Source organism: Manacus candei, unplaced genomic scaffold (genome assembly GCF_025592945.1).
Source record: "Manacus candei isolate 608988 ecotype Guabito, Panama unplaced genomic scaffold, ASM2559294v1 h1tg000065l, whole genome shotgun sequence".
Taxonomy (NCBI): Eukaryota; Metazoa; Chordata; class Aves; order Passeriformes; family Pipridae; genus Manacus; species Manacus candei.
This window is the reverse complement of record NW_026138113.1, coordinates 1,840,053-1,865,464: the sequence shown is the minus strand read 5'-3', so window position 1 is coordinate 1,865,464 and position 25,412 is coordinate 1,840,053. Positions and strand designations below refer to the sequence as shown.

General features: G+C 52.2%; 3 protein-coding genes across 8 annotated transcripts in view; 1 reads left to right on the top strand and 2 right to left on the bottom strand.

Annotated features, from left to right (window-relative positions):
• The window catches only part of ZFHX3 (zinc finger homeobox 3), a 513,502-nt gene extending 503,422 nt beyond the window's left edge, over positions 1-10,080 (bottom strand). Inside the window, exons 1-3 of one of the 5 annotated variants that reach the window (XM_051805548.1) lie at positions 9,996-10,031; positions 9,068-9,165; positions 259-380 (exon numbers count right to left, since the gene is read on the bottom strand). The gene's annotated coding sequence lies outside the window, so the exon portion shown is untranslated. The other 4 variants (XM_051805543.1, XM_051805544.1, XM_051805541.1 and 1 more) reach the window with 4 other exon arrangements.
• A 70-nt stretch (positions 10,081-10,150) lies between these two features.
• PSMD7 (proteasome 26S subunit, non-ATPase 7) lies at positions 10,151-13,728 on the top strand. Its single transcript, XM_051805660.1, has 7 exons — positions 10,151-10,331; positions 10,944-11,035; positions 11,310-11,402; positions 11,896-11,993; positions 12,262-12,342; positions 12,935-13,026; positions 13,243-13,728. Exons 1-7 carry the CDS (start codon positions 10,258-10,260, stop codon positions 13,679-13,681), a joined length of 969 nt encoding a protein of 322 aa, XP_051661620.1. The 5' UTR covers positions 10,151-10,257; the 3' UTR covers positions 13,682-13,728.
• The window catches only part of WWP2 (WW domain containing E3 ubiquitin protein ligase 2), a 34,505-nt gene continuing 22,771 nt past the window's right edge, over positions 13,679-25,412 (bottom strand). For both annotated transcript variants that reach the window (XM_051805585.1, XM_051805586.1), the window contains 14 exons: positions 23,401-23,455; positions 21,652-21,733; positions 21,210-21,338; positions 21,034-21,112; positions 20,823-20,894; positions 20,644-20,732; positions 19,431-19,590; positions 18,316-18,449; positions 18,059-18,199; positions 17,398-17,518; positions 17,002-17,106; positions 16,760-16,856; positions 15,867-15,939; positions 13,679-15,671 (listed from right to left, as the gene is read on the bottom strand). In XM_051805585.1, coding sequence (XP_051661545.1) covers positions 15,572-15,671; positions 15,867-15,939; positions 16,760-16,856; positions 17,002-17,106; positions 17,398-17,518; positions 18,059-18,199; positions 18,316-18,449; positions 19,431-19,590; positions 20,644-20,732; positions 20,823-20,894; positions 21,034-21,112; positions 21,210-21,338; positions 21,652-21,733; positions 23,401-23,455 — 1,437 coding nt within the window. In that variant the 3' untranslated portion in view covers positions 13,679-15,571. The remainder of the gene's footprint in view (positions 15,672-15,866; positions 15,940-16,759; positions 16,857-17,001; positions 17,107-17,397; positions 17,519-18,058; positions 18,200-18,315; positions 18,450-19,430; positions 19,591-20,643; positions 20,733-20,822; positions 20,895-21,033; positions 21,113-21,209; positions 21,339-21,651; positions 21,734-23,400; positions 23,456-25,412) is intronic.

The window sequence follows — 25,412 nt, the reverse complement described above, 5'->3', positions numbered from 1 at the left end:
TTCATCTGAATAGTTTCTTGAGGTCATGTGGAGCATCTCTCTCTTTATATGGATAACTAGAAGCAAAGAGGAATCCGTCGTGATAACATGCAAATAAGTACGGTGCATTCATACGAGACCAAACACTGAAGTAATAAAAAGGAAGGAAAACTACACAGCAGGACAGATATTTCCAGCATTAATGTAGCATTTTCACCTGCTGTGCAGACACAAATTCTGTGTACATGAATTAACACTTGCTCTTATTTGTTTTCTCACCTTCTTTATAGACTAGAAGCCTTGTGTGAGACTTTACTTTCAAGTAATATTAAGAAGCATCCATGGCTGCAAAGATTATTTCCATTTATTCATGTGAAAAATGGTGTTGTTCTGTGCACTTCCTGAGGGAAAAAATTTAAAGAGTTACGCCAAAAACTAAGAAGAAATGTCTGTTAGACTCTCAGCATTTTATCACCAAGATACCTTTAAAAAAAAATAAATCTTACATCCTCAGAATAGTCACCCAAATGCCAATAATAAGGGCTAAATCAATTTAATCACAGAACTTCTGTACTTGCAAAGCTCAGCAGGAGCTCCTGGGCTTCATGAAGGTGGAGACTGGACTCTGGTTTCTTATCTTAATGTTTTATATTAACATTCTTTTAATATTAACACGAGCCTGAAAACAGCCCTGCATGTGCAGCTGGGTCACGTGCTCATTTCCATCAGCATTCCTCTTGCAACTAGTTGCTTGTAGATAAGATTTCTAAAATAATTGATATTTTCATGGAGCCAGCTATGTTTTAACATCGAAACCACGCAAGGAGATGGTTCTCAGAAAAAAAAATCATTACCTAAACAGGTAATCTTTACTGAATTCCTGAGGGGCTCCAGCACAGGAATTCCCTCAGCTGTGCAGTACATTTGCTATCAGAACATACATGCATTGTACCTCACTCAGCCTGGCACATAAAATCCAAGTGTGTTCAAGTCTCTGGTGACAGAACAGTCCTGATTGCCTTTGTTCTGCTAATTAGCAGGGAAAAAACCCTTGGAATAAGTTTTTCCCAGTGAGTGCATTAGTGAACACAGTGCAATAACACAGCACCATGAGAAACTCCTGTAACAGAGAATTCTGGCTTCCTGCTTTCTTAAGCCTGACACAAAGCTGGAATAATTAGGGTGATAAAGTCAAAGCAGCCCGAGTAAATTCAGCTAAATCTGGTATCACCACAGTTGGGACACTTATTTGCATGTTTAAATTACTCAAGTGACTCATTTTCTAATTTCCTTTTCAATTGCTGAATGCCCTACGTCTCAAACGAGTCCCTGGGGAGGAGAGGCTCAGTGCACAGTGTGTTAAACTTACAAACTTGTTATACTGCACAAGATTAGCATAATATTGCATATGCTATTCCTTATTTAATAAAAATTTAATTGTGCATATAATTTGATAATTCAATACCAATAATTTGTTGTACAAATCTAAAATGTACTCATTTGGTTTTTTCTTGGAAAAAAGTTACCTGTGAGGTTTCGTGACTAAACATTCTCACCAGAACTCCCAGTTTTGCCATATTTTACCTGCAGCTTTCCTAAGCAGGACAAAGCTCAGACCCAGGGAAATGAAAGCCTTTTGTTGGCACTCAGATGTCCATAAATCCAGCCCCCTGGTCTTAGTGGGGAAGATACAGAACACTGAGGTTACAGTTCTTAATTAATGATGTCCTGATGATGCTCCTTGGGTGCATCTTGCACGCAAAGCCAAGGAATGACCACGGAACGTCCTGACCAGGCCACTTTGCGGGCACTGGAGACAAAGTTCTCCAATATACACCGATGTTATGAGAGGATTTCAGTAACACACTGCAAACAGCCACTGAAAACATCTTGAAAAGCATTTGGAAAATCCCCTGTAATTACATCATTCCCAATTAGTGTCCCTGGCAAATCAGCCTCTTGACTGGTTTGTTGACGTGCAATCTGGTTTTCCATATCCTGGGGGAAACAGTGATCTCGGGAACCTCCTAATGAGAGTAAAACTCACTCTACAGGGTCACAGCAATGACAAATTCATTCTCTTCTGTAGAAATTAGGAGAAAATACTTAGCTCATGTGTTCTATTGACACATTATTTCTTCCCTGTTTTCTAGCTTGGCTCTCTGGAGCTCATCCAAACCTCTAAAGACAACAGGGACCACTGGTAGCAGCTCTACCCCCTCCTTCTCGTGTTCCCCATGGCAGCCCTGGAGATTTAACACCCACCCCCCTTCCCTCACCCAGAGTCATAGCAATGTATTTTAATCAAGAGTAATTACTCCACTAACAGAGGAATGCCAGAGGATGCATTTTTCCATTTAAAAAAAAAAAAGTCCTAATAAACATCCACCTCCATACAGGTGTTAAAACCATTAACCCACACACACATCTAAGCTGAGAGAGGAAAGGGTTCCTTTTTCTCACATGAAAACACTTTTCAGAGAAGGCAGTTTTTGCAGAGCTGTATTAACATTCTCCCACAAAGGTCAGTGCAGAACACCCCAGGATCTCCTGGAGCCTGCGCTTGGAAACCCACTTTACATCTGCCAAGCCTATGTGCAATCTCAGTGTAACATACAGGTGACCTTCCTAAGCTTCTCTACCTTCTCTAAATTTAAATTAATTGTATCATTTTATTTAAGTTTCCAACTTGCTGTGGTGCATTAGCATATTAAAATTAACTCTGCAGGCTGTAATCATTTTACCTTAATAAAACAAGTTACCAAGGCAAATTTGATAAAATTATAGTACCCCCTTGTGGTGTTACCTTCATACCCCAATAGAACATCTTTTAATACTATATTCTAAAAAAAAATATCCTTTTTTATCAAGCTCAGTGGATAACTAATTAACCTTTTCTAGAATCCAACAGGAGCAAAGGGAAATTAAAGGGACTATCACAGGAATCTGAGAATGAATGAGCTAGAACACCACTTTTCACAGTCAGGGAACCTTGCTGGGACAGCCTGGACACAATTGCCAACTATTTAAAGTCATAATATACCAAGTGCAACCCATGACCTTCCATTAGGACAGAAGTCAGGAAAAAAATTAACATCTCCTGTCCATGACAAATAGAGCTTTGTACAAACACAACTTCATACATTCCCCATATTTGGCTGCAAGGTAAGAATGGAAAAAAGAAAGTCTGGAAGAAATGCACCTAAGGAAATGTTACTCAGGGAAGAGAGGACCTCCTGCTTCACACACACATTAAGAATTTTACAACCAATTCACATGGACCTGCATGCACAGAACATGTTTTGTGTCCCTCCCCAAAGCCCTGATACAGGAGCCCAGCTCTAACTGGACGGGTCTCCTTCTGCTGCAGCACTCAACTCTGCCTTTCCTTTTCCCACTGCCTCTCTGAAATTCCATGGAAGGACACTGTTGTTAAACAGCAGTGAGTGTTACTCTCCCAGCAGTGCAGTGTCACGGAAGGCTGTGAGCTCTTAGCTGAATTTATTTGAAAAATAAAGTTTGTTCTTTTTCTCCAAGATCTTTCTTTAAGCCAGCATGGAACTCTTGTAAAAGAAAACTGCCCCTAAGTACCAACTACCCAAGGAACAGCCTTTTTATTTTATTTTTTTATTCCTTGCTCACCATGACAACATAATAAATGGGCCCTGAGAGACTTGCAGTGCTTAACTATTTAAAATTGTGTATTTTATCTTTCACTGTAGGCTTCCAGACATAACATCCATGATCTATTTTTCAAACCCTCTTCAGTGTCTCCGAGTGAAATAAGCCAATTTTCACCTGCAATATGCAATGATCAGAAGGACACCTTGAGCGGGGACTCTGGTAACACTTTACAGAACTACTCTTACAGTATTTTTGTGATCCATTAATAATTACTTGCTCCTGTAAAAGAAAAGCAACAAGGCCACAGTTTCACCATCTGCTTTTTCCATTTTTGTTTGGAATTCTGCTGGATGGCTCTGTATTCTTTCATACATGACTAATAGGAAAGATACAAGACTAATAGGAAACACAACTGCAACTTCACTTAGGCTTGGTTTCAGTTAACAGATGGGCTTTAAACTATCCAACATAAAAGCATTCATTTCAGAAAAACTGACCCCAAAACTGCTTCATAAAATGAAGTATTTCCATTTTTTTTTCCCTCAAAGCTTTAGGATCTTTCATGACACTACAGTATAAGAGGCCCCAGGGTTAAAAAAAGAATAGCACACACACACACTTACAGTTTCTGACCTTAAATATCAGAGACTAAAGGTTTTGCAATAAAAGTATCAGCAGTAACATACACAGTTCTGCAAAAAGCCTCCTAGGCCACAGCTTTTCTTGCTAAATTTCAAGTGCCAACATAAAATTATAGCAAAGAGATCTGCAAAATCCCTTTTTTGGGTCAACTGAAGCTCTAGTTTTCCAGCAGCCAGTACAGGAGCTGTGGTGGGAGTTTGTGGTTGTTGTAGCAGAGCTTCCCTCTGGCTAAGTAACTGCTCCGAGTCAGCCAAACAAACTCTGCGATGTCTCAGTCCCACCCTTTCCCAGGCACGAGGGCTGGGGGGCAGTAGCACCAGTCCTACTTCCACACTACTGAATGTACGACACAGTGAGTGCAAAGTTGGTCGTCCCACACACCCTGGACAGCTGGAAGAGCATTTACCCAAGATCAATAAACAGGTTTGGCAAGATCCCTGGAAGTGCCCAAGGCCAGTTTAGATGGGGCTTGGAGTAACCTGGTCTAGTGGAAGGTGTCCCTGTCCGTGGCACAGGTTATGGCAGCAGCCCCACTGAAACCAAAACGTTGCCAAAACTTCACACAGGTTTACATTCACAATTAAAGATAATCAGAATTATACTGGAAAGCACTTTTTGCAACGTGGTTCTCCTACTTCTGTCTCGGAGGTGCCCGTGCCACACCATCACGCACCTGAGTGTGACAGGGCTTCCCAGAACTTCCAGGCATAGCCCGTAGGTGGCGGCATTTTTATAGGGAAAAAACCAGAATTCCCTTTTTTCATTCTCACTGTGCAGTGGGATTTGAGCCCGTTGCTCACACGCAGAGACACCGACTCTGGCCAATAGTTCCTCCCCCAGCAGGGCTGGGCAGTGCCCACACAAACAGCAACATCTGGCTCCGGACAAGAAGCCCAGCTTTTCTCTCCACACGCGTTACAGAGCAGCCCCCCCAAAGTCACTCAAACACGAGTTTAGAAACAGAGGAAGCAAGGGAAGTTTTCCAAATCACACTGTACTCCATGAGCATGGCTCTTTATTTTAAATACATTTTATTACTTCCTAACCAGAACTCTTTCAGCTTTGCAGAGAGGTATAGAATCACCTTAAAAAAATAATAAAAAAAAAACACCAGACCGAACAAAACCCCTCAAACCATCTAGTTTGGAAAGTGCTGTTAAAAACTCCTACAAGAATCAACACTGGAGAAAACTTAGTGAATAAGCCAAAGTAGAAGCAAGTTCCTGTCTTTCAGACAGTGGGGTTTGCCAGATGCATCATCACATCTGCATGAGAGCAATTTTTCATTATTTATAAATGCGTTACAGGAACATGGCCAAGCTACAAGCCAAGGAGTCCAACACACATTTAAAAAAAAAAAAAAAAAAAAAAAAAACAACCAAAAAACAAAACCCAGGGAATGTGTCTTGGTTATAGAACAAAAGAATTCATTTTATCACTTGGCTTTAGCGCTGCAGAAAATGGCTCCTGGTGCGCTGAACCCCGTGATGAATGTGCCCCCTCCAGATCTTTATTGCCCCTGTAAATCACCGCACTGACAGCACTTAATAAGAAAGCTTTGGAGTGGGTTTGAAGTTTTGCTTTGTACAAATAAAATCTCATATTAAAGAATTTGCTAGTCCTCAAGGTGTGGAAAAATGACTATGACTAGAACCTGTTGTGCTTGCTTTTTTTAACTGTTTGTTTCCACCATTTTTTTTTAAATCATTTTGTAGCGAAGGGACCAGAATAACATAAGGAAATCACTCTGTATTGAAATAGAAAATTAGAGTCGGGACTTAGTTATTAAAACCCCTTATTTCTGGTGTTTCTATGCCCTGTGATGTCTGGACAGGGCAACAAAATCAGATGCATAGAATATAAAACATGAAATACTTCCCATAGTTTGATATGACATGTTGACAGTACTTCCAGCTTTTAACTAAAGCAATTGATGATTTGACATCCAAAGTTATCAAAATTCCACTGTTAGAGAAAGGGCAGGGTTATCCCAGTCACCTGTTACAGGTACAAAAGGCCTTAAATCCCTTGGCAGAAACTACAGCAATATTCACAGATGGACCAGTTGTGGTCAGTAACATGAGTTCTACTTTATACACATATATTTAATTTTTTATATATATACATACACACACACGCACACACAGAGCTTTGGTCAAGCAACAGCACTCTATAAGAAAACAAAGAAATAAATTATTTCTACACAAATATGTAAAGCTTATATCAGCAAGCAAAGAGATCTATTTATAATGACGGATTTAATAATTTGCTTTAGAAATGACATTCTAGAACAGATATTTGAGGTAAATAATGGTTATTTGGAGGTGTTCAGAAGGAAACTGCAGTTTGGTTCTGGCCATCATGTCCTGACAGTGTCAGCATGTCACTGAATGACACTGTAACCAAAATAAATCACAATTAATGTGATGGTGGCTTTCTGTTTTGCTTCCATGGCTTGCATTATCCTTGCTGAATTCCAGGCAGCACCATTCCTTCTAAACTAGTTTATGGCACACCTTGGACAAGGAAATCTTAACAGGAAACTACAGTTATTTGGACAAAGCTAAACATATTTATAGGGAAATAAATATATTTCCTGTTCAAACTGGGAGCACAAAGGTATTATGTGCCAAACTATCAACAGGTCTGGAGAAAGCCCAGCTTCTCCTGATGGATTTAAACACATTTTAGAAGGCACCTCAAGAAAAATACACGTTAGTGGACAGTGTTCAGTCCCAATCTAGGAAAAATTAAGTAAGGTTTTTCCTGAAAAACAAAACCAACCAATATTAAAGGAGCACATTAATAAGCGTAATTTAGGATTAGGATCCAAAGTATCACCTATCAATATTTCCCAGCTGCACGGGTTATTCCCTTGGATCTTTTTCTAACTCTCATCACTGGAAAGAACACAAAGGTGCCCCCTGTGTCACCAGTCAGAACAACTTGGCACTTGAGGAGAGTCTACAGCACCTAACTAAGGAAGAGAATCAGGGCAAAAGTGGATTCCAAAGAAAGTTTCAGGTTCCTCGTGTTCACTTGGTGCAAACAAACCTCCTTTTGCAGTGCATTCCTGGTACCCCCTGACCAGGACACAGACACAACCCCCTCCCCACTCCCCCTGGGGCTTATCAAGGCACTTAGAGGCTGATTTAACACTTATAAGGATTAATTTGATTTTTAAACTACTTTATGATGATTTATTCTTATTTTTAAATTTGGAAACCATTCTTAAACCTCTAAAAACAGTTCTGTGTAAGTTTGGGGGTTGTGTTGGGGGTATTGGTTGGGGTTTTTTTAATAAAATTAAAGCCCAAGAATAACTGCTGGAATCACTTGTTCCACTTAAAGAGCAAAATGCAGCTCCCCCCCTCCCTGCCCACACCAGGTGAGGTGCTGGTGCTCGTGTAGGGCAGAACCTCTCAGCTCTGGGTTCCAGCTCAGCACTCTGGAGCTGGATCATCCCTCAGTATTGATGTTTGCCACTCCACAGCTCAATCACCTCATTAGCTGCCTTTTATTGAGCACCAACATTCATTACTTACTTTTCAATTCTTTGATTAAGCGCCGCATTGCCGGGATCCCCAGCCTGCATCTGCCAGCTGATTAGCTCAATAATTCCGATAATCTGCTCAGAGCTGGGAAGGCACTGAAATCCCTGGGAGCTGCCTCAATTTACTCCTTTTGTGCACAACATCAATACACCCAACTCCCAGCAACACAATCCAGCAAATCAAACTTCAAACGCGCCAAGTTAGGGAGTTAATTTCAACGAAAAGCCACAGCAGGTCACTAAAATGCCCCGTAATTGTCTCTGGGTTGTGCTGTGGGATCCTCCCACGCCCTCCTGGCACGCTGCGAGTGCTGGAGGAGCCCGGAGCAGCCCTGGAGCGGGACTGTCCCACACGGAGCAGGGGTGGCAGAGGTCAGCACAGCCCTGCCCACCGGCCCCAGCTCATCCCTCGTTGTCCCTCCAGCACTGCCCGACATGATTTAACAACTGTAATCCCTTATTTAACGATGTCAAAGGTTTTTAGGAAATTGACTGTATTTCACCAACGATATATTTCTTCTCGATGACAGAGTGGTTAAAATGATTTTTTAAACCAAGACAGCAAAATAAAGCAGTAATAAAATCAATAAAAGGTGCTTAAAACATTCCTTCTATTAGGTAATGGCATTTAAAATATCCGTAGCTTGTAATGGCACTTAGGATATGCCCGAAAATCAATGAGCTAAATTACTTATTGAACTAGTTAATTTGAACATTGAGTTTTATATGTATATTGATAAAACAAGCGACAAGAGCACTGGGGGTGTTCGAATCCCACGGTCAGATATCCCCCTCTGCTGGGAAAAAAAAACCTCTGGAAACTCCACCAGAGATTCTTTCTTTTTAAAGCAGCAACAGTAAAGGATGTAACGACTGAAAACTCCACAAGAGGTCTCAGATGCTGCAGGGCTTGTAAATTAATGCTGCTTTTGCCTAAATCTGTGAAATTTTAAGATGCTGAACAAAACCACAAAACTTTCAATTTTGCCCAAAATACCATTTGGTATTTTGAAATACCAAAATATTACCTATATATAGAAATATCCAAAAAATGTGGGGAAAGTGTAGAAAACAAGAGGTATCAATGCTTTAAAACTGTGAATTATCGTCAACAACTTTGATAATATTTTTCATATTAATAATTCCTCCATGTAGACTCAAGAGTAACAGCCCCAGGTAGTATTTTCTTGCAAGAAATAAAAGTATAAAAGACAAGTTCTGTGTCAGCTTCTGCTCTTAAGGTGCAAAAATCCTTCTCCAAAGTCTCACCTGAGCCTGTGTCTCCTTTACACGGAGGAAACTTGGGAGGAAAAACCCTCACAAACTCCGAGAGGCTGAGGGACGACAGCTTTGCCTGACATGGACCCCTGGGAAGAAACCAAACACTTATAAAGATTTCTACCTATTTTCGTGGCCTTTTATCGCTGAGGCACCGGGGTCCCTGACGTCTCTGAGGCTCTGGGACGAGGGGCAGGAGGTGATGGAGCTTTTCCAGGCCGGGTCGCAGGGGCAGGAGCACACCTGGAAGGGGAGGATTAAACCTGGAATTGGCAGTTTTCTCTCTGTCAGGGGAGCAAATGGCTTTTGGGCCCCGCTGTTGTGTGGCAGGGCTGGGATTGCCACAGCATCATCCTGAGGGATTCCTCACTTTCTGAGAGGTCATGGAGACTTTTACACCTGGGAAAGGCAAAAGCATCCTAAAGTTCCACAGGAGGAGCCGAGGGGGCTGGGGAAGGCTGAGAGCCCCAAAAACACCGTCCTGGGGGGATTCTGGGGCCACTCAGGGGAGGGGAGGGGAGGGGAGAGGGAGGAAAGGGGGAAAAGGGGAGGAAATGGGAGGGGGAAAGGGCGGAAATATGGGAGAAAAAGTGGGAGGAAAGGAGGGAGAAGAAGAGGAACGGGGGAGATAAGGGGGAAAAGGAAGAGGGGGGGAAGAGGAAGAGGGGGAGGAAAGGGGAAAAAAGGGAGGAAAAAAGTAGGGGAAAAGAGGAAAACGGGAGGGAGGGAAAGGAAAAGGAGGAGAAAGAAGGGCGGAAGGTGGAGGGAAAGGGGAGGAAAGGGATATGAAAGGGAGAGAAAAAGGGGGGGACAATCGGGGAGAAAAGGAAAAAGGGAAAGGGGAATGGAGGGGAAGGAATCCCAGCGCGCGGCCGGAGCCCTCAGCCCAGGGCCGCCCCCTTCCCTCCCTTTCCCTCACCTCGGGGCGGGGCCACGGCGCTGCCCCAAGATGGCGGCAGAGCCTTCCCAAGATGGCGACCGCACCTTCTCAAGATGGCGGCGGTACCTTCTCAAGATGGCGAGCGCACCTTCCCAAGATGGAGGTGGGCCCAGAGCCCTCCCCAAGATGGCGGCCCCGCCCCGCGCGGGGCAGGCTGGGCGCGGGGGGCGGGCTGAAGGTGCGGGGCTGCAGTCGGGCCTGGTGCGGGGTTGGGCCGAGCGGGGCCGGCGGAGCGGGAGCCATGCCGGAGCTGGCCGTGGACAGGGTGGTCGTGCACCCGCTGGTGCTGCTCAGCGTCGTCGATCACTTCAACAGGTGCTGCCGGGCGGGAGCGGTGCCCCGGCGCTGAGTCACGGCCGGGCCGGGAGGGGAGCGGGGAGAGCAGGACCGTGAGGGGACCCGGGACCATGAGGGGACCCGGGGGAGCATGTAGGGACACAGGGCTGTCGGGGGCCCCGGGCCGGGCGAACCAAAGCTATCCCGGGCCGGGAGGGGAGCCGGGGGAGCGGGAGGGACCCAGGGCCCTGAGGAGACCCGGTGCCTCTGACTCCCCGGGTAATTCGGGCCTAATTCCGTTCCTTCGCGCCGGTGCCGAGCGGTTTTAATGTCAGAAAAAAAGCCCCAAATCTCCGGCGGTGGCCGAGCCGCGAGGTGAGAGTGACACGGGATGAGGAGCCGGTCGCTGTTCACAGCCCCGTGTGGAGTCACGGCCCCCGTTGGTGACATCGGACCCTCCTCCCCTCCCCGGGGGACCGGGTTCGGTTCCGAGAGCACCGAAACTCCTTTTTCTGTCTGCAAAACACCATCAGTAATAAAACAACCACAACACCTTCTCTCCCAACGCTCGCTGTTTACCCTGCGCACACGAGGCCCCGTTCCTTCCTTTGCCTTTTTGAGGTAGGGACTGACAGTCTTTTGTCCATTTAGAATAGGAAAAGTGGGAAACCAGAAGCGAGTGGTCGGGGTGCTGCTGGGATCATGGCAGAAAAAGATCCTGGATGTGTCCAACAGTTTTGCAGGTGAGTTTGGGCGTCCTGCCCCTCCCAAACCCACTGAATTCTTTCGCAGGTAGATTGTGTTGGAGTTTTTGAGCCACCCTGGCAGAGCACGATTGTTTCCTCCCTCTACAAATCAGCCCATATCCAACAACAAATACAAACGGCTTTCAAAAACACTCCTAATTAAATCCTACTCTCCTCTGGCAGCCAAAAATAACCAAAACACAACATTTCAATAAACACATTCGTTCTGGAAGTTGGAGTCTTAAATCCTGATGTTTTGTTTTATTCCCAGTACCTTTTGATGAGGATGACAAGGATGATACTGTTTGGTTCCTAGACCACGACTATCTGGAGAACATGTATGGAATGTTTAAGAAGGTCAATGGTGAGTTGAGCTCTTCTGGCAGTCTGGGATATGCTCCAAAAAACTTTTTGGGACTATGGAAAAGTGAATTCATATTAATCATAAAATCACAGAATCATTAAGATCACCCAGTCCAACTGCCAGCCCAGCACCAGCACCGTGTTCATCAATAAACCATGTCCCCAAGTGCCACATCCACATGTTTTTGAACACTTCCAGGGATGGGGACTTGCATCTCAGAAGTCCAAGCTGTCAGATCCTGATAGGTATAAAATTAATAATATTAATTAATAAAATTAAATATCCAGCTGAGTTCAGGAGCCTGGAGTGAAGTTATAGGTGTGGGCAGTGAGTGCGATTGGGGAGCTCTTGGTCTCTGGCCAAGCCAGTGCCTTGTAATTAATTTCCCCCTCTTTACACAGATCAGACTTTTACCCTCGATTTGCTGATCCAAATCTCTCTGCTGGGGTCTCCCCACAGTTCTGATTTTTAATCCTTTTCTGCTTTTGCTCAGCTAGAGAAAGAATTGTGGGGTGGTACCACACAGGCCCGAAACTGCACAAGAATGACATCGCCATCAATGAACTGATGAAGAGATACTGCCCCAACTCTGTAAGTGGGACCTGCTTTGGGGTTGTTTTTCTCTTACCCTAAAAGGGGCATCTGGGAACCCTTTGCCCCCACCCTTGTGGTGACACAACATGGTGGCTGTGAAGTGATTGTGGAAGTGGGATCAAGAGTCTTTGGGCTCAAAGTCTTGTCTCAGTGCCCAAGTGAGCAGCCCCATGCCAGTGCTGAGGAGGGAAGTGCTGACTCGGGTATTTTTTCTCTACTCTTTGACTGAAATCCGGTTTTCCAAAGCATTTGCTCTCTCCCTCAGGTGCTGGTAATCATTGATGTGAAGCCAAAGGACCTGGGGCTGCCCACAGAAGCCTATATCTCCGTGGAAGAAGTTCATGATGTGAGTATTTACCATGTAAAATAAGAGTCACAGATGGGAGCACTTTTAGGATGTCACTTGTAGGTGTTGTTTGCCTGCATGTGTGCTCAGGTGTGTCCAGGTGTGTCCATTCTGCACCTGCCAGTGCTGAGGAGGTGGGTCAGGCTTGAGCAACACCAACTCATCACTTGCAGCCCTGTGCAGACAAACACCACCCCACAGTGAGTCAGCTGTAATTGTTTAATATAAATTAATTCTGGATGTATATAAAAAAATAGGGTCTTTTTGCCTTTCTGAGGCCTTTGCTATGGAGCAGAAACTGCTCCCCCAAAATGCAATGAGGTTGGATCAGGGAAGAGAGAATTGTGATATTTAGTGAGAATTTCCATTGCTCCCACCCGGGCACAGACCAGCAAAATGCAGTAATTGGAAATTATCCAGAGCACGAGAAATTGCTGGGACAGTGGGTGACACTGATGAAATCAAGGAAACTCCAACTAGAGCCATTCCTCAGATTCCTTGTGGCCTGTCTGGAACTGCTTTGCTGGTTTCATTAGTACAATCCCTCGTGCTCTGGCTAAAATTCCATGTTCAATGATGTGTCTCCTGGCAGGATGGCACCCCGACCTCCAAGACCTTTGAGCACGTGACCAGCGAGATTGGAGCAGAGGAGGCTGAGGAAGTTGGGGTGGAACACCTGCTACGGTGAGTGTGGAGGTGTGAGGGAGCCCTGCACTGTAGTGCCCTGCTCCATCCAGCTTCCTGGGGCTGGAAAAACATGGAGATTGTTAAACACAGTTCTGGGAGGTTCACTCCTGTCCTCTCTCTGCTGTGCTCACACTGCTCTGAGCTGGAAAGCTCTCAAGGGACTGTGCCCACGTGCAAGGGGAGGTTCTAATCCTGATTCTCTCTGGGTTCCAGGGACATCAAGGACACCACGGTGGGAACGCTGTCCCAGCGGATCACAAACCAGGTCCATGGCTTGAAGGGACTGAACTCCAAGCTTCTGGACATCAGGAGCTACCTAGAGAAAGTAGCCATGGGCAAACTGCCCATCAACCACCAGATCATCTACCACCTCCAGGACGTGTTCAACCTGCTCCCAGACGTGAACCTGCAGGAGTTTGTCAAGGCCTTCTACCTGAAGACCAACGACCAGATGGTGGTGGTGTACTTGGCCTCACTCATCCGCTCCGTCGTAGCCCTGCACAACCTCATCAACAACAAGATTGCCAACAGGGATGCAGAGAAGAAGGAAGGACAGGAAAAGGAAGAAAGTAAAAAGGAGAGGAAAGATGAAAAGGAGAAGGACAAGGAGAAGAGCGATGGCAAGAAAGAAGAGAAAAAGGAGAAAAAGTAAAAGGTGTAGGTTTTTTTATTTGTAAATTAAAAAAACTTGTAAACTAAGTCCCTCAGTGCTGGGGTGTTTTGTGCTTGCTCAGCACTCAGCTCTCTGCTGGTACTGGCTCTGTCCCTCCTCACCTGGCAGGGCAGCTCCCACCTGGGCAGGGACGGGGGGAAGCCTGGGGGAGGGATTTTATTTGATTTGATTATACTTTTAGCACAGCACTTTTCTTTCCCCCAGTGCATCCTCGGGCTTTTTGCTCTCAGTTCACACCCACGGTTGGCTCTCAGTGCACACATCTCCATGTTCCAGGACTAATCCATCGCCATTAGCCAAGTTCATGCACCACAGACATCCCTGTGTTTAACTGGCTCTTCTGTGCCCAAGGCCCCTGTGGGTGTGGCACAGGGGCACATCCTGCTGTCACCTCTCTGTGCCAGCAAGGCCCTGGCTGTGCTCCTGCCTGGGTGGCCCTGCACTCTCAACACTGCCCCGGCTGCTCCGGAGCTCGGTGGGGACAACACTGGTGGCCCTGTCACCCCTTGGCCAGGGTTGAGCAACTTCCAGGGGTGCAGGTGCTGTGAGCCTGGGAGGTACCTGGGCTGTCAGTGCTGACAAAGCAACACACAGATGGAATCCACAGGATTTGTGACCCTGGTGCTGTGCTCCAGGCACCCATCATGGCCCTGGCCCTGCACAGACCCCCTCGTGTGACACATGGCCCTGGGAAACACACATGGATGTGGGACACACAGAGATCCAGGACATGCACAAACCCAGGACACACACACACACACACACACACACACGGACTTGGGACACACAGACAGACCTGGGACACACACACAAGCAGATCCAGGACACGCACAAACCCAGGACACGTGCCCACACGGATCCAGCACACACCCAGACACAGGACACCCCCAGATGTGGGACTCGCACACCTCGGCAGCTGCTGATGGTTTATTGCACACGAAGCCGCGGCGGAGCAGGCGGTGCCGTGCGGAACTGGCCGGTTTCCAGCCTGGAGCTGGTGCCATGTCCCATCTTCACAGGCTCCCAGATGCCAGGGACACCAGCGCACCAGGTCTGTCCCCTCCCCGCGCACACAGGGGAGGGGTGGTGGCAGAGGTAACATCCCGGTGGTCCTGCCCTCGCTGCAGCTCCACGAGCTCCTGCCACCAGCCCAGCCAGCGACAGAGGGAACAGGGAGTTTGGGCAGAACCCACGATCAGAGCAAAGGCCGGTAGAGCCCCCGAGGCTGCTGTGGAGCACCAGCTCCGAGCAGAAACCACATCACTTAAATACAACTGCACAGGGGCTGTGGGCTGCAAATGGGACATGTCACGGATATGAACAGCCAGGCCCTGGCTCTGGTGTGGGAAGGGGCCCTCCTGGTGCTCAGGTGGTACAAAGACCCCCTGAAGCATCAACATGGGGAGTCCCTGTTACTTTTGCTGGGTGCAGGATAGGGCCCAAAAGTCAGTCTGAGAGCCATTTTCCCCTCTCACCTGCAGCTATTGAAATGCCATGAAAAGGCAGAAAACATGAGGGGAGAACAAAAGCCTGTGCCAAAAGCAGATCTCACATAATGGTGTCTGCAAGGGGGGCCCGGGGAGCCTCTGTGCCCCCTGTGCTGCCCCCCCAGGGCCCAACCTTTGCCCTGTCCCCTCTGTACCAGCCCATGCCCCTCAGGAGCCGAGCACTTGCATCCACCTCTCCATCACACCTTGGATTTCCTTAGGGAGGGAAACACAGCCCCGCTTCCCCCAGGGCTGTGTCAGTGCAGATCTTGCCCGGGAACAAGAGCAACAGTGTCTGCAGGAGAGGGCTCGGCCTGGGCTCTGCGGCGCCGGCCGGCAGCGCTCCGGGGCCCTCCCACCCCGGGAAAGCACCAAAGCTCCATCACTCCTGTCCAAATCCTTCTGTCTCCTCGATGGCATAAAGCAGCTTCTCCTTCAGCTGTTCGTAGCTCTTGTAGGGAGGGAGATCCAGGCGGTTGAAGCTGGGGACAGAGCAGGGGCTGTCAGGGGCCATGATCCCGAGCCCCCTCCCCATGGCAGGGTCCTTCCAGTGCAGTGAAAGGCACGGCCAAGAACGGGAGCTACATCCCATGGGATGGGGAGCACCCAGGGACCGGTGCAGCCCCGCAGAGCCGTGTCCCTGCATGCTCCTGCCAGGCCAAGGGGCAGTGACTTACCACGTGTGGCTCCGCGGCAGCCACGTCTCTTTGCCAACTTTATCAATGCAGAATTTCTGGGGCCCATTGCTGCCTGTTAATGGCAAGCACAGCAAAGCTCATTAAACGACCAGGAGCTGAAAAAGAAATCCCCTCCCACACACTGTCAGCCACCAGATCCACCATTACATCCCTGAGATCCCAGAGACACACGGGGCATAAATCCATAAAACCACTGGCTGTTTGCAGAGAGGATGTACAAAAACCAAAGGAGAAAGCAAAATGCAGATTCACAGCACAGATGGGCAGCAGCACCACCTCTGAGCACCGTGGTTTCATAGTAAGTGCTCAAACCTATTTATCTGTAGACTCTCAGGATTGTGTCTGTCTACCCGAGACTTTTAAAGGACCTGGCTCAGGAAGTCTGAGTCACTGAGGTGGCTTTTTAACAGATTGGGAATCCTGGAGAGGTGCCAAGGGGGTGGAAAAAGCTAATATTCCAGCAAGAATAACCGAGTGGGTTAAGCGAGCTGGTGAGCTGAACACACATGCCAAGAGAGTCAGGGAAAGGCTGGTACAGGCCCCAAAAAGCAGCAAATTAGAGGATGAGAGTGGAATAATGCCATACTGTGGTTTTCTGGGAAAGAGGTTTTGTCACACGAGAATCAAAATTAAATCAGAAATCCAATCTCATTCAGAACGAGATTACAAACCAGCCTGACAAAGTTAACCATGGTAGCACCAGTCACAGCCAAGGAATGTATCTGGGAATGGCACAGCACCAGGTTAGATCACTGCACTCAGGCCTTGGAGCTGCTTCACTGCCCACATGCTGCCATGTACTCTGTGCTGGGGACAGGGACAGCCCAGTCCCTCCCCGGGACCCCCCACCCAGGCTGAGACCCCAAACGCACCGATGAGCTCCGCGAAGCCCCCGACAGGCAGGCGGCAGGTCCCCGTCACGAACTGCAGCAGCCGGATCCTCTTCTCATTGTCCATCTCTTTAACCACCTATGACAGCACATGGCAGGGGAGGGGAATCCCTGTGATCTCTGAGCCCACAGCCCAGCCTGGGGCTCTGTCCTGCAGCACAGCTCCTGCCACAGACACCCCGTGCCCTCAGCCAAGCTCAGACCATGCTGGTGGTAGAACTGACCTGCCAGAACCACTGGATCTGTTTGCTGTTCTTGGTGTAGTGCCTGTAGATGGTATTCTTCTGCCAGTCATTCATGTCGATCTCCTGCATCCCACACAGCATCAGCTGGGGACAAAGGACAGTCAGCAGTGGATGCACATGGGGCCCTGCACCCAAGCTTTGAGAACCAACCCCTCCAGTGCTGGGCTTCACCCAGCACAGGCACCAGCACTGAGGTGTCTGGGAGAAATTCCTCACCTCCAACGAGATGTTTTCTTGCTAACGGACCCAAGGAACCACCAGCAGACCCAACACCTGGGGCTGTTCCCCCATCAGCAGAGCCAACAGGCACGAGGTGTGAGCAGAGTCACCGTGTGCCATTCTATGCCCACGTCCCCATCCCAGGTGCCAGCTCACCTCCAGCTCCTTCTCGTCGAAGTACCGCAGCCACTCCAGCGGCACCACCTCGTTGAAGCCGTCCAAGAATGCCTTGGTTTGCTCCTCCACGCCCCTCGTGAACCTCCAGTCTGTCAGCAGCCTGGGAAAGCAGGGGAGTGGGCACAGAGCCAGCACTGCTGGCACGGCACAGGTAACCCCCACCTTCCCTCCCACCCACAGGGAGGGCCCCAGGAACATGAGGAAGGGGAGAGGATCTTCCTCAAATCACCAGGGCTGCCCTCAATAGCCACTAGTGGGTTTCTCTCTCTGCCCCCAAGCTCAGAAACAGCATCAGCCCCGAGCACAGCCCAGCACCTCTGGGAGGTCCAGGGGTGCAAAACATATGCCCCAGCCCGCGCCTGGCCCTGGCAGCCCCACACAGACCCCAGGCAGGAAGGGTGAGCAGTCATGGGACAGCAGAGCAGCCTCACCCTCTCTCCCCTCTCCTCTTTCCTGAAAGTCCTGGCAGCTACCCAGCCCACAGCAATCCAGACCGCAGCAGAGCCCAGCCAACAGCGCCAGCCCGGACTTGTCACAGGCCACGTAGCCCAGGGAAGCGGCCACGTCCCAAGCCCAACGTTCCCACTCCTGCAGCCGGCAGGGGTGGGCACCCAGCGGGACCCTCGAGCTGGCCACTCACATAATGTACTCCTCCTTGTTCTCCTCTGTCACCCGGATGCTCTCACCACCCTCCTTCAGCTCGTGGGTGGTCACCTTGCCCAGGATCTCCATGTCCTGGATGAAGTACAGCTCCAGGCCGCACTCCTCCAGGCTGTTCTCCCTGTGCAGGGACATGGGGATGTGGTTTCTGATGGAGGCACTGGCAACAGCAGTGAGGGGCCATGGGGAGAGCTTTGCCTGCCCACAGCGGGACAGGAGGGAGCACAGGGCACTCACTTGGTCCAGACAATGGAGTTGTAGAACTCGGGGTCGATGGACTCCAGGTCCTTCAGCGTCGGCCGCTTGTTGAGCATCCTCTTGTAGAAAGGCAGCGTGAAGCCGGTGTCGATGAACTTCCCGTGATACAAAGCCTGGGGCAGGGGGTGACACCGGGTCATGGAGACCCCAGGAAGGACTCATGGGGTGAGACAATGCTCCATCCTGGGGCAGCCACGGGGCCAAAGGGAACCATTCCCCGGTTCCTGAGCTGTGGCCTCTCTCCCAGCTGGCACACACGGTGGGGAGGAGTGGCCTGCCCCCATCAGTGCTGCCTGGGGCAGGTGGGCTCGCAGCCCCTCTCCCCCCCACCGCGAATTCCACCCCATCTCCCTCTCCACTCACAGCTCTATTGAGTACTTGTTTAAACAGAGCTGTGCTGCGGCTTCCCTGAATCCCTGGCTTCCAGGAGCCCCGAGGCAAAGGCAGCCAAAAATAATGCAGACGCTTGTCTAGAACGGCCCAGCGGTGAGTAATAGTCTGGGGTTTTATTGGTGTCCTGCGAGGCGGGGCAGGGCAGGGCAGGACAGCGGGGCCGGAGCCGCCTCCACGCACACCCTGCAGGGCTGAGGGCCAGGGACCCTTCCCCAGGCTCAGGGACCCTGAGAGCCCCCCTGGTAGCCCAGGGCTGGGCAAACCACAGCACTTGGTTGGCCTTGGGGAATCCGAGACAAATGGGAGGAGCTGCTCTGGAGCTTGGGCAGCTGGAAAATCTCACACTGCTGGGGCTAAAAATAGTCCCTTGAGCTGCAGACCCGACAGCACCTGGGGTGGCAGCCAAAGACCTGGAGCCATCCATTCCCGCCACACAGACCCTGGGAAACCAGGTCTCCTCTGGCCCCACAGTCATTCCCTGGATTTAAATTGCATCACCCCACAGCAGCCCCTCAAAGGCCCATTTCCCGCAGACCTACACCTGGGTGAGAAAGGGCTCATGGAGGGCAACAGTGCTCAGCCCAGCACAGACCTGGCACATGGAGCTGCCCCTCACCTTGCTGCCCACCCCTGTCCCCTGCCCAGTCCCTGCTCCGTGGGGGGGACACAGAACCCCCCCAGTGCCACCCCCAGGCGCTCACCATGGCGATGAAGCGGCCGATGAAGCGGAAGTAGGTGAGGTGGTCGGGGTTGATGGAGGAGGCCGGGTTGATCTGCAGGCAGTAGTTGTTCTTGCCTGCGTACTCGAAGAGGCAGTACATGGGGTTGAGCACCTCGTGGGACAGGAGGAAGAACCATTCCCTGGGATGAGACAAGGGGAATGCGGTGACAGGCGGCTTGGGGAGGGGACAGCGTGTGCCCCTGCACACACCTGCACATACCAGTGCCCACCTCCTCAGGGTGCTGGGGCAGGCATTGGGCCCTGGCGTGACTGGGCAAGGGTATCCCCTGCCCTGGGTGCTGTGCAGGGCCTGTGAAGTGTTTCAGGAGACACCACTTTGCCAGAAGCTCCACTCAGAGCATCAGGGCAGTACCATACGCTCCATCCCACCCAGACTGTTACACACATACACACACACCCCCTGCTGTGCACTGAGTGTCCCACACAGGCTGCCCCAGGAAACCCATGCCAAGCTCAGAGCAGCGTGACAGTCCTGGCTTTGCTCCCCCGGCCGTGCAGGGATTCAGGAATCCTTGGATGCGGAGGCAGCCCCGGCATCCCGTCCGTGGTTCTACCCTGTGGTAGAACAGCATGACGTAACCTACCATAGGGTAAAACCACTGGCAGGACACGGAGAGAGCGGAGAGCAGGAGCCCCTGCACCAGAGCCGGGGGCAGCACCACACCAAGGACAGCAGGGGGAGCGGGGCAGGGGAAGCACCAGCCCAGTGTGAGGGAGTGAGCCGGAGAGGGCTCATGGGGACACAGGTCCCGCCTCTAGCCGAGGCACAGCCCATGCCCTGTGGTAACACCATCCCAGGGGCAGCAGAGGGGCTGCAACAACCACGTCACAGCCTGTCTGCCCTGGCACACACCGACTGTCCTGGGAACACCAAGACATGTTGGCTGTGGGGAGAAGAGGCCACTCAACCCACCACCCCCACACCTGCAGCCTGTGTGGAAAGCAGGAGACTTCAGACAGGTCCCCCAGGGCTCTCAGTGCCAGGGACAGGCTGGTGCAATGCTTTCAGAGTGTTCTGCCATTCCAAAAACTCAGTTTCCCACTTGAACACCCCTAAACTCCTCTGCCTGTGGGCTGGGACCCCAAGTGCAGCTGCCCTGTGCCTGCACTGCCCTCGTGGACTCATGGCACAGGCAGGGTACGGCTCCATGGCCTGGCACACCGGCGCTCACCTGGCAATGCCACCGTAGTCCAGGCCCTCCTCCCCGCGCATGATGATGTACAGCCGGCGCCGCAGGTCATACGGCTTCATGTTCATGATCTGGGGACGAGCAGGGCAGTGTCACCACAGCTGGGGCCAAGGCCAGGGCCAGCCCCACACCTGACCAGCTCTGCAGCCCCAGCACCTCACCTGCTGGAAGGAGTCCTCGAAGAGTGTCTGTCGGGACACGCTGATCTTCACATGGCTGGGCAGCGCGTTTGACTGCGGGCAAGGCAGAGGCACAAGGCTGTGTGAGGCTGGCACAGCGGCTCTCCTCGCCCACACCTACCCATGGGCTCAGGGCACCCACCACGACCCACCCAACCCTGCAGCCGCCGGATCCTCCAGGTACTGCACTCACGTGGCAGAGGAAGCGGAACTGGTGGTACTTCCAGCGAAAGCTCCGGTCATACGCCCCTGGTGAGCCGCCATGCTTGCTCCTGCAAAACCAGCACAGGCCACAGTCAGCACCCCCTGCCCGGAGCACCCTCATGTCAGAGCCCAGTGTGGTCCCCAGACCCCCTGAGCGGGGCTTACCCAGACTCAAAGCCCGGGCGTGGGTCCTTGAAGGTGGTGGTGCGGGTGTTGTGGTCCACAAAGTACCGCACGCTCTCATTCGTGTACTTCATCTCCCACCCGGGTGGCAGCGGTGGCTCCTGGATCATCCTGTTGGCAAGGAAGGGGTCAGCAGGCAGCCCCTCAAGCATCTCCCCCCTGAACTGCAGCTCTTGAGGACCAGATGCAGCCAGCAGCACCATGCCAGGCAAAAGGAAGGATTCATGGCATGGGATTGGCACTGGCCTGCACCCCAAGAGAGGAGCCCTGCCTGGGCAGCACTCTGGCCATGGCCAGAGCACTGGTAGGGCTTCACTCCCCATCTGTGGGAGACGTGGCCTCAGTTGAGGCCTGGGCCAGGTCCCTGGAGAACCTCACCTTCCAAAACCACGTGCTCCCTCCCCACTCCCCCCACAGCTCCTACCCCTGCGTGCGAGGGTCTTCCCACTGTGTGGTCCGGGTGTTGTGGTTCACGTAATACACTCGCCCATTGTCCTGTCTCTTCTCTAGGAGAAACGGGAGAGGAAGCGTCAGCTGGAGTCCCAGGAACAGCCATCCCCTTCACAGGACATTTGTCACCCTATCTCACCTCCCCAGCTCACTTGGAAAAGGCAGGATAAACCCTACATTCCTTCCACATGCCCAAGCTGCCTCACTCCAGGAATGCCAGTGTGCAGGAGATGCCAGGGCAGAGGCCAGTTCTCCCAGTGGGATGCCAGGCTGGCACAGGGGGTGTGTTCACCACACACCTTGGTGGCACATGCAGCCTCCTAGGACACGCACCAGCATCCTTCCATGTGGATTCCCAAACTCCCTGCATGGCCCTGCTGCTGGTGCCTGGCTTGTGCGCTGCACACGTGTGTGAACACGCACGCCCTCTCCTTGTGCTGCACACAGGCACAAAACAGCTCCCCACACACCAGCCCCTCTGTATCTGCAGCCTCACACACTTCCCCAGGCACCCCTTCCCAACACTTCCAGCACTATTTGCACACTTGGAATGGTGAAAGCCTCCCAGTCATGGCTGGGCACCACATGCCCTGGCCCAGTGGTGATCCTGCACCCACGCCTGCAGCTCTTCATCCCACCTGCCCACACCACCCCCTACACACACCCACAGCCTCCCCACCACTGTGTTCCCCACACCTCCTCCTCCAGGTGCTGCGTCACTCCCACAGGTCGGCCCGGCTCCATGAGGGCAGGGACACGCTGCACGCACACTCCTGTCACCTCCCTGTCACCTTCCAGCCACCACCACTCCCTCGCTCTGTATCACTCCCAGACTGTGGCTCTGGCAGACCTCACGTACAATGACCAGGACTGCATCCATCCTGGGGAACCCACTGACCCCATGGACCTCATCCATCTCAGGACCCCCACCCCAGGGTGCTCAGCCCCATGCAGCCTCTCCAGCTGACACTGGGATGGGTCCCTTCTCCTTGCTGATGGGAGGTGGGACACCCAGCAAGGGCTCCAGCACTGCCCCCATGGAGACCCTGCCCTTGGGGACCCCCTGAGCAATGTGGGCCCATCTATCCTGCTCCAAGCTCCCACTGTTTTAACCCCTCTACTGCCCTCCAGGGCACAGCACAGCCCAGCTGCACCCACGAGCATCCCAGCCTGCCCTCTCCAGGGATGCTCTCGCCATGGAGGGGGTCTCTCTGCCCTGGGGGTGGCACAGGGACATTTCTAAATGTCCTGGCACACAATGTTTGGGCCATGGGGGAACAGCCAGCCCTGCTCCTGCCAGCTCCCAGCCCTGCTACAGACCAGGGCAGAGCATCCCAGGAAACAGCACAGCAGCAGGATGGATCCCTGCCTGTCTGGGGACAAGGAGCTGGATCCTAAACCATCCAAAGAACAATCACAAGCACTTCTGCATTCAGCAGTTGAGAGAGGCTGGGAACTCCTCCAGGAAAAGGGGAAAAAAGGGGGGAAAAAAGCTGGATTTCAAATCAGAGACTGTGCTAATCACAGGCAGACTCAGCCCCACGTGCAGCCGAGCACAGGGAGCGCTGGTTCCCAACCACCCTTCCCAACCACACCAGGGATGGGAGCGAGGGAGCGCTGACAGCACCGTGCTCCCGCAGGAGTGATCCGAGTGTCCCCATCAGAGTGTCCCCATCCAAGTGTCCTCACTGGGGCCAGGCAGGTGAGGCAGCTCAGTACTTACCCCAGCCGGGAGGAAGCGGCCCGAGAGGATCATTGTCAGATGGGGCGCCGGAGGACTAGAGTTAACAGAGAAGGCAAAAACACGGAATAAAACCCCGGGCAGGGAGGCTGGGAAGAGTAGAATGCTGAGGCGAGCTGGCCAGCCTCGCTCCCACTCACCTCCCCTTGGCCCTCAGCTCCCAGGGAACTAAAAAAAACTTGCACATTCAAGGGGGGCTAAAAAAGGAAAAAAAAAAAAAAGCCCAAACCAAGCAGGGCTGGGGCAGCCAAGGGGCGTCGGGGCAGGGGCTGTGCCCGCCGAGGGCAGCGGGACGGCCCGGAGGGGTCCAGATGTGCGCGGCTGCTCAGCTCCCGCCGTCCCCTCCAGATACACCTCCAGCCTCCTCCAAGAACCACACACAAGAGGGGAAAAAATATCGCAGGCCTTTCCAATGAAATCATTCCCACAAGCGCTGTCCACGCCCCGCGCTTCCTGGCGGGATGGCGGCCCCCTCCTCCAAGCGCGGGCCGGGCGCGGGGTGCGGGATGCACTGAGCCCGCATTCATCCCGCGCACACGGGCGGCCCCGCGCCCCCCGCCCCCGCAGCCCCGCACAAAGCCTCTTTCTCCTGCCCCGGGCCGGGCAGGGCCGGCGGCCGCACCCAGACCCTCCCGGGGGGTGTCCCGGCGTCCTGCCCCGGTGGGTGCCAGCCCCCCGGCCCCAGCTCCGCTGGGGTCCCCGGGGATGGAGGCACAGCCGCACAGTGGGGGCTCAGGAGAGCAGGAGGCCTGAAAGTACTTTTAATGGTTAAATAAGAAACGTATCATTACCCAAAAGGCATTTTCACCTCCCAAAACCCAGCTGCCGGAGGGGGGCCGTGTCCCAACCCACCGCACCAGGATAGATCAGAGTCGGCCTGGGCTCAGGGAATGCCATCCGCAGCCAGACCCGGCCCTCCCGCCTGAAAACAGGGACAAGCCCCACTCCAAGAGAGACCAAAACTCGAGGCACCCCATGGCAGCCCAGGACCCCAGGGATATCCTGGGGCACGTCAGGGACGGCGCTGGTGCAGTGTGTGCCCCTCCAAGCTGTGTGTCTCATACCCAACCCCGTGTGCCAGGATTGGGGGCAGAAGGCATTGCCTGGCACAGCTGGCAGACTTCTGGTTTGGGGCAGAGTCTGCTCCCTCCCTGCTGGGACAGGCTGCCCACACGCGCAGCCGAGTCACGTCCAGAGGTACCACCTCATTGGGACCTAAAAATAGCTAATTAAAACTAACAGGACAGAGCTCTGGGCAGCTCCTGCAGCTCCCCACATTCCTGGGGAACAACCTGGGCCCCCATGCCAGAGACCCTTCCGTGCGAGGGATGTGGCACAGGGGTGCCTGCTGGGCCAGTGGTCCCTGGCTGCACCCCGGCCCCCCAAACTGTGCCTTCCCGAGGCTCTGCCTCACTGCTCCTCACCTCCCCACCATCCTCTCTGGCAAAGGGGGCGCAGGGGGGCAAGTGAAACAGAAAGCCCTCGCAAGGCAGGAGGCAGAGCAGGAGCCATCACTGCTGGCAGGAGAGCTTGAAACAAAAAGTACAATCGTTTCATCAGGCTAAATTTGGAGCTTGAGTCCCTCCCTCAGCGCTCCACAGAGCCCAGCCAGGGCGTCACTCAGCGCTGGAGCAGCTCCAAGGCTGGTGCTGGCAGGGAGCGAGTGACAGCCCTGGAGCCCCGCTGGCCACGGTGGAACCCCCTCCCACAGCCCCCACCTCCACTGAGGTCCTGTGAACTGTGTGTGGGGAACATGGGCAGGCAGAGGCAGCAGTCATGGGGGTCCAGCTCCCGCTGTAAGGCTTGGAAGGGCTGGTGAGGCACCCAGGGAGGGACAGGCAGGGGGAGGAGAGGGGCTGAGCAGCTCCCACAGCCCCAGGAGCGGCCCTGGTTGTGTCTCACGCAGAATGGACTTTGCACTGCCTGCACCCCCTCCCAGAGAGCTCCTCCTGGAGCCCTGAGCTCACTCTAGTCCCAGCTGGGACTCCTGGCTT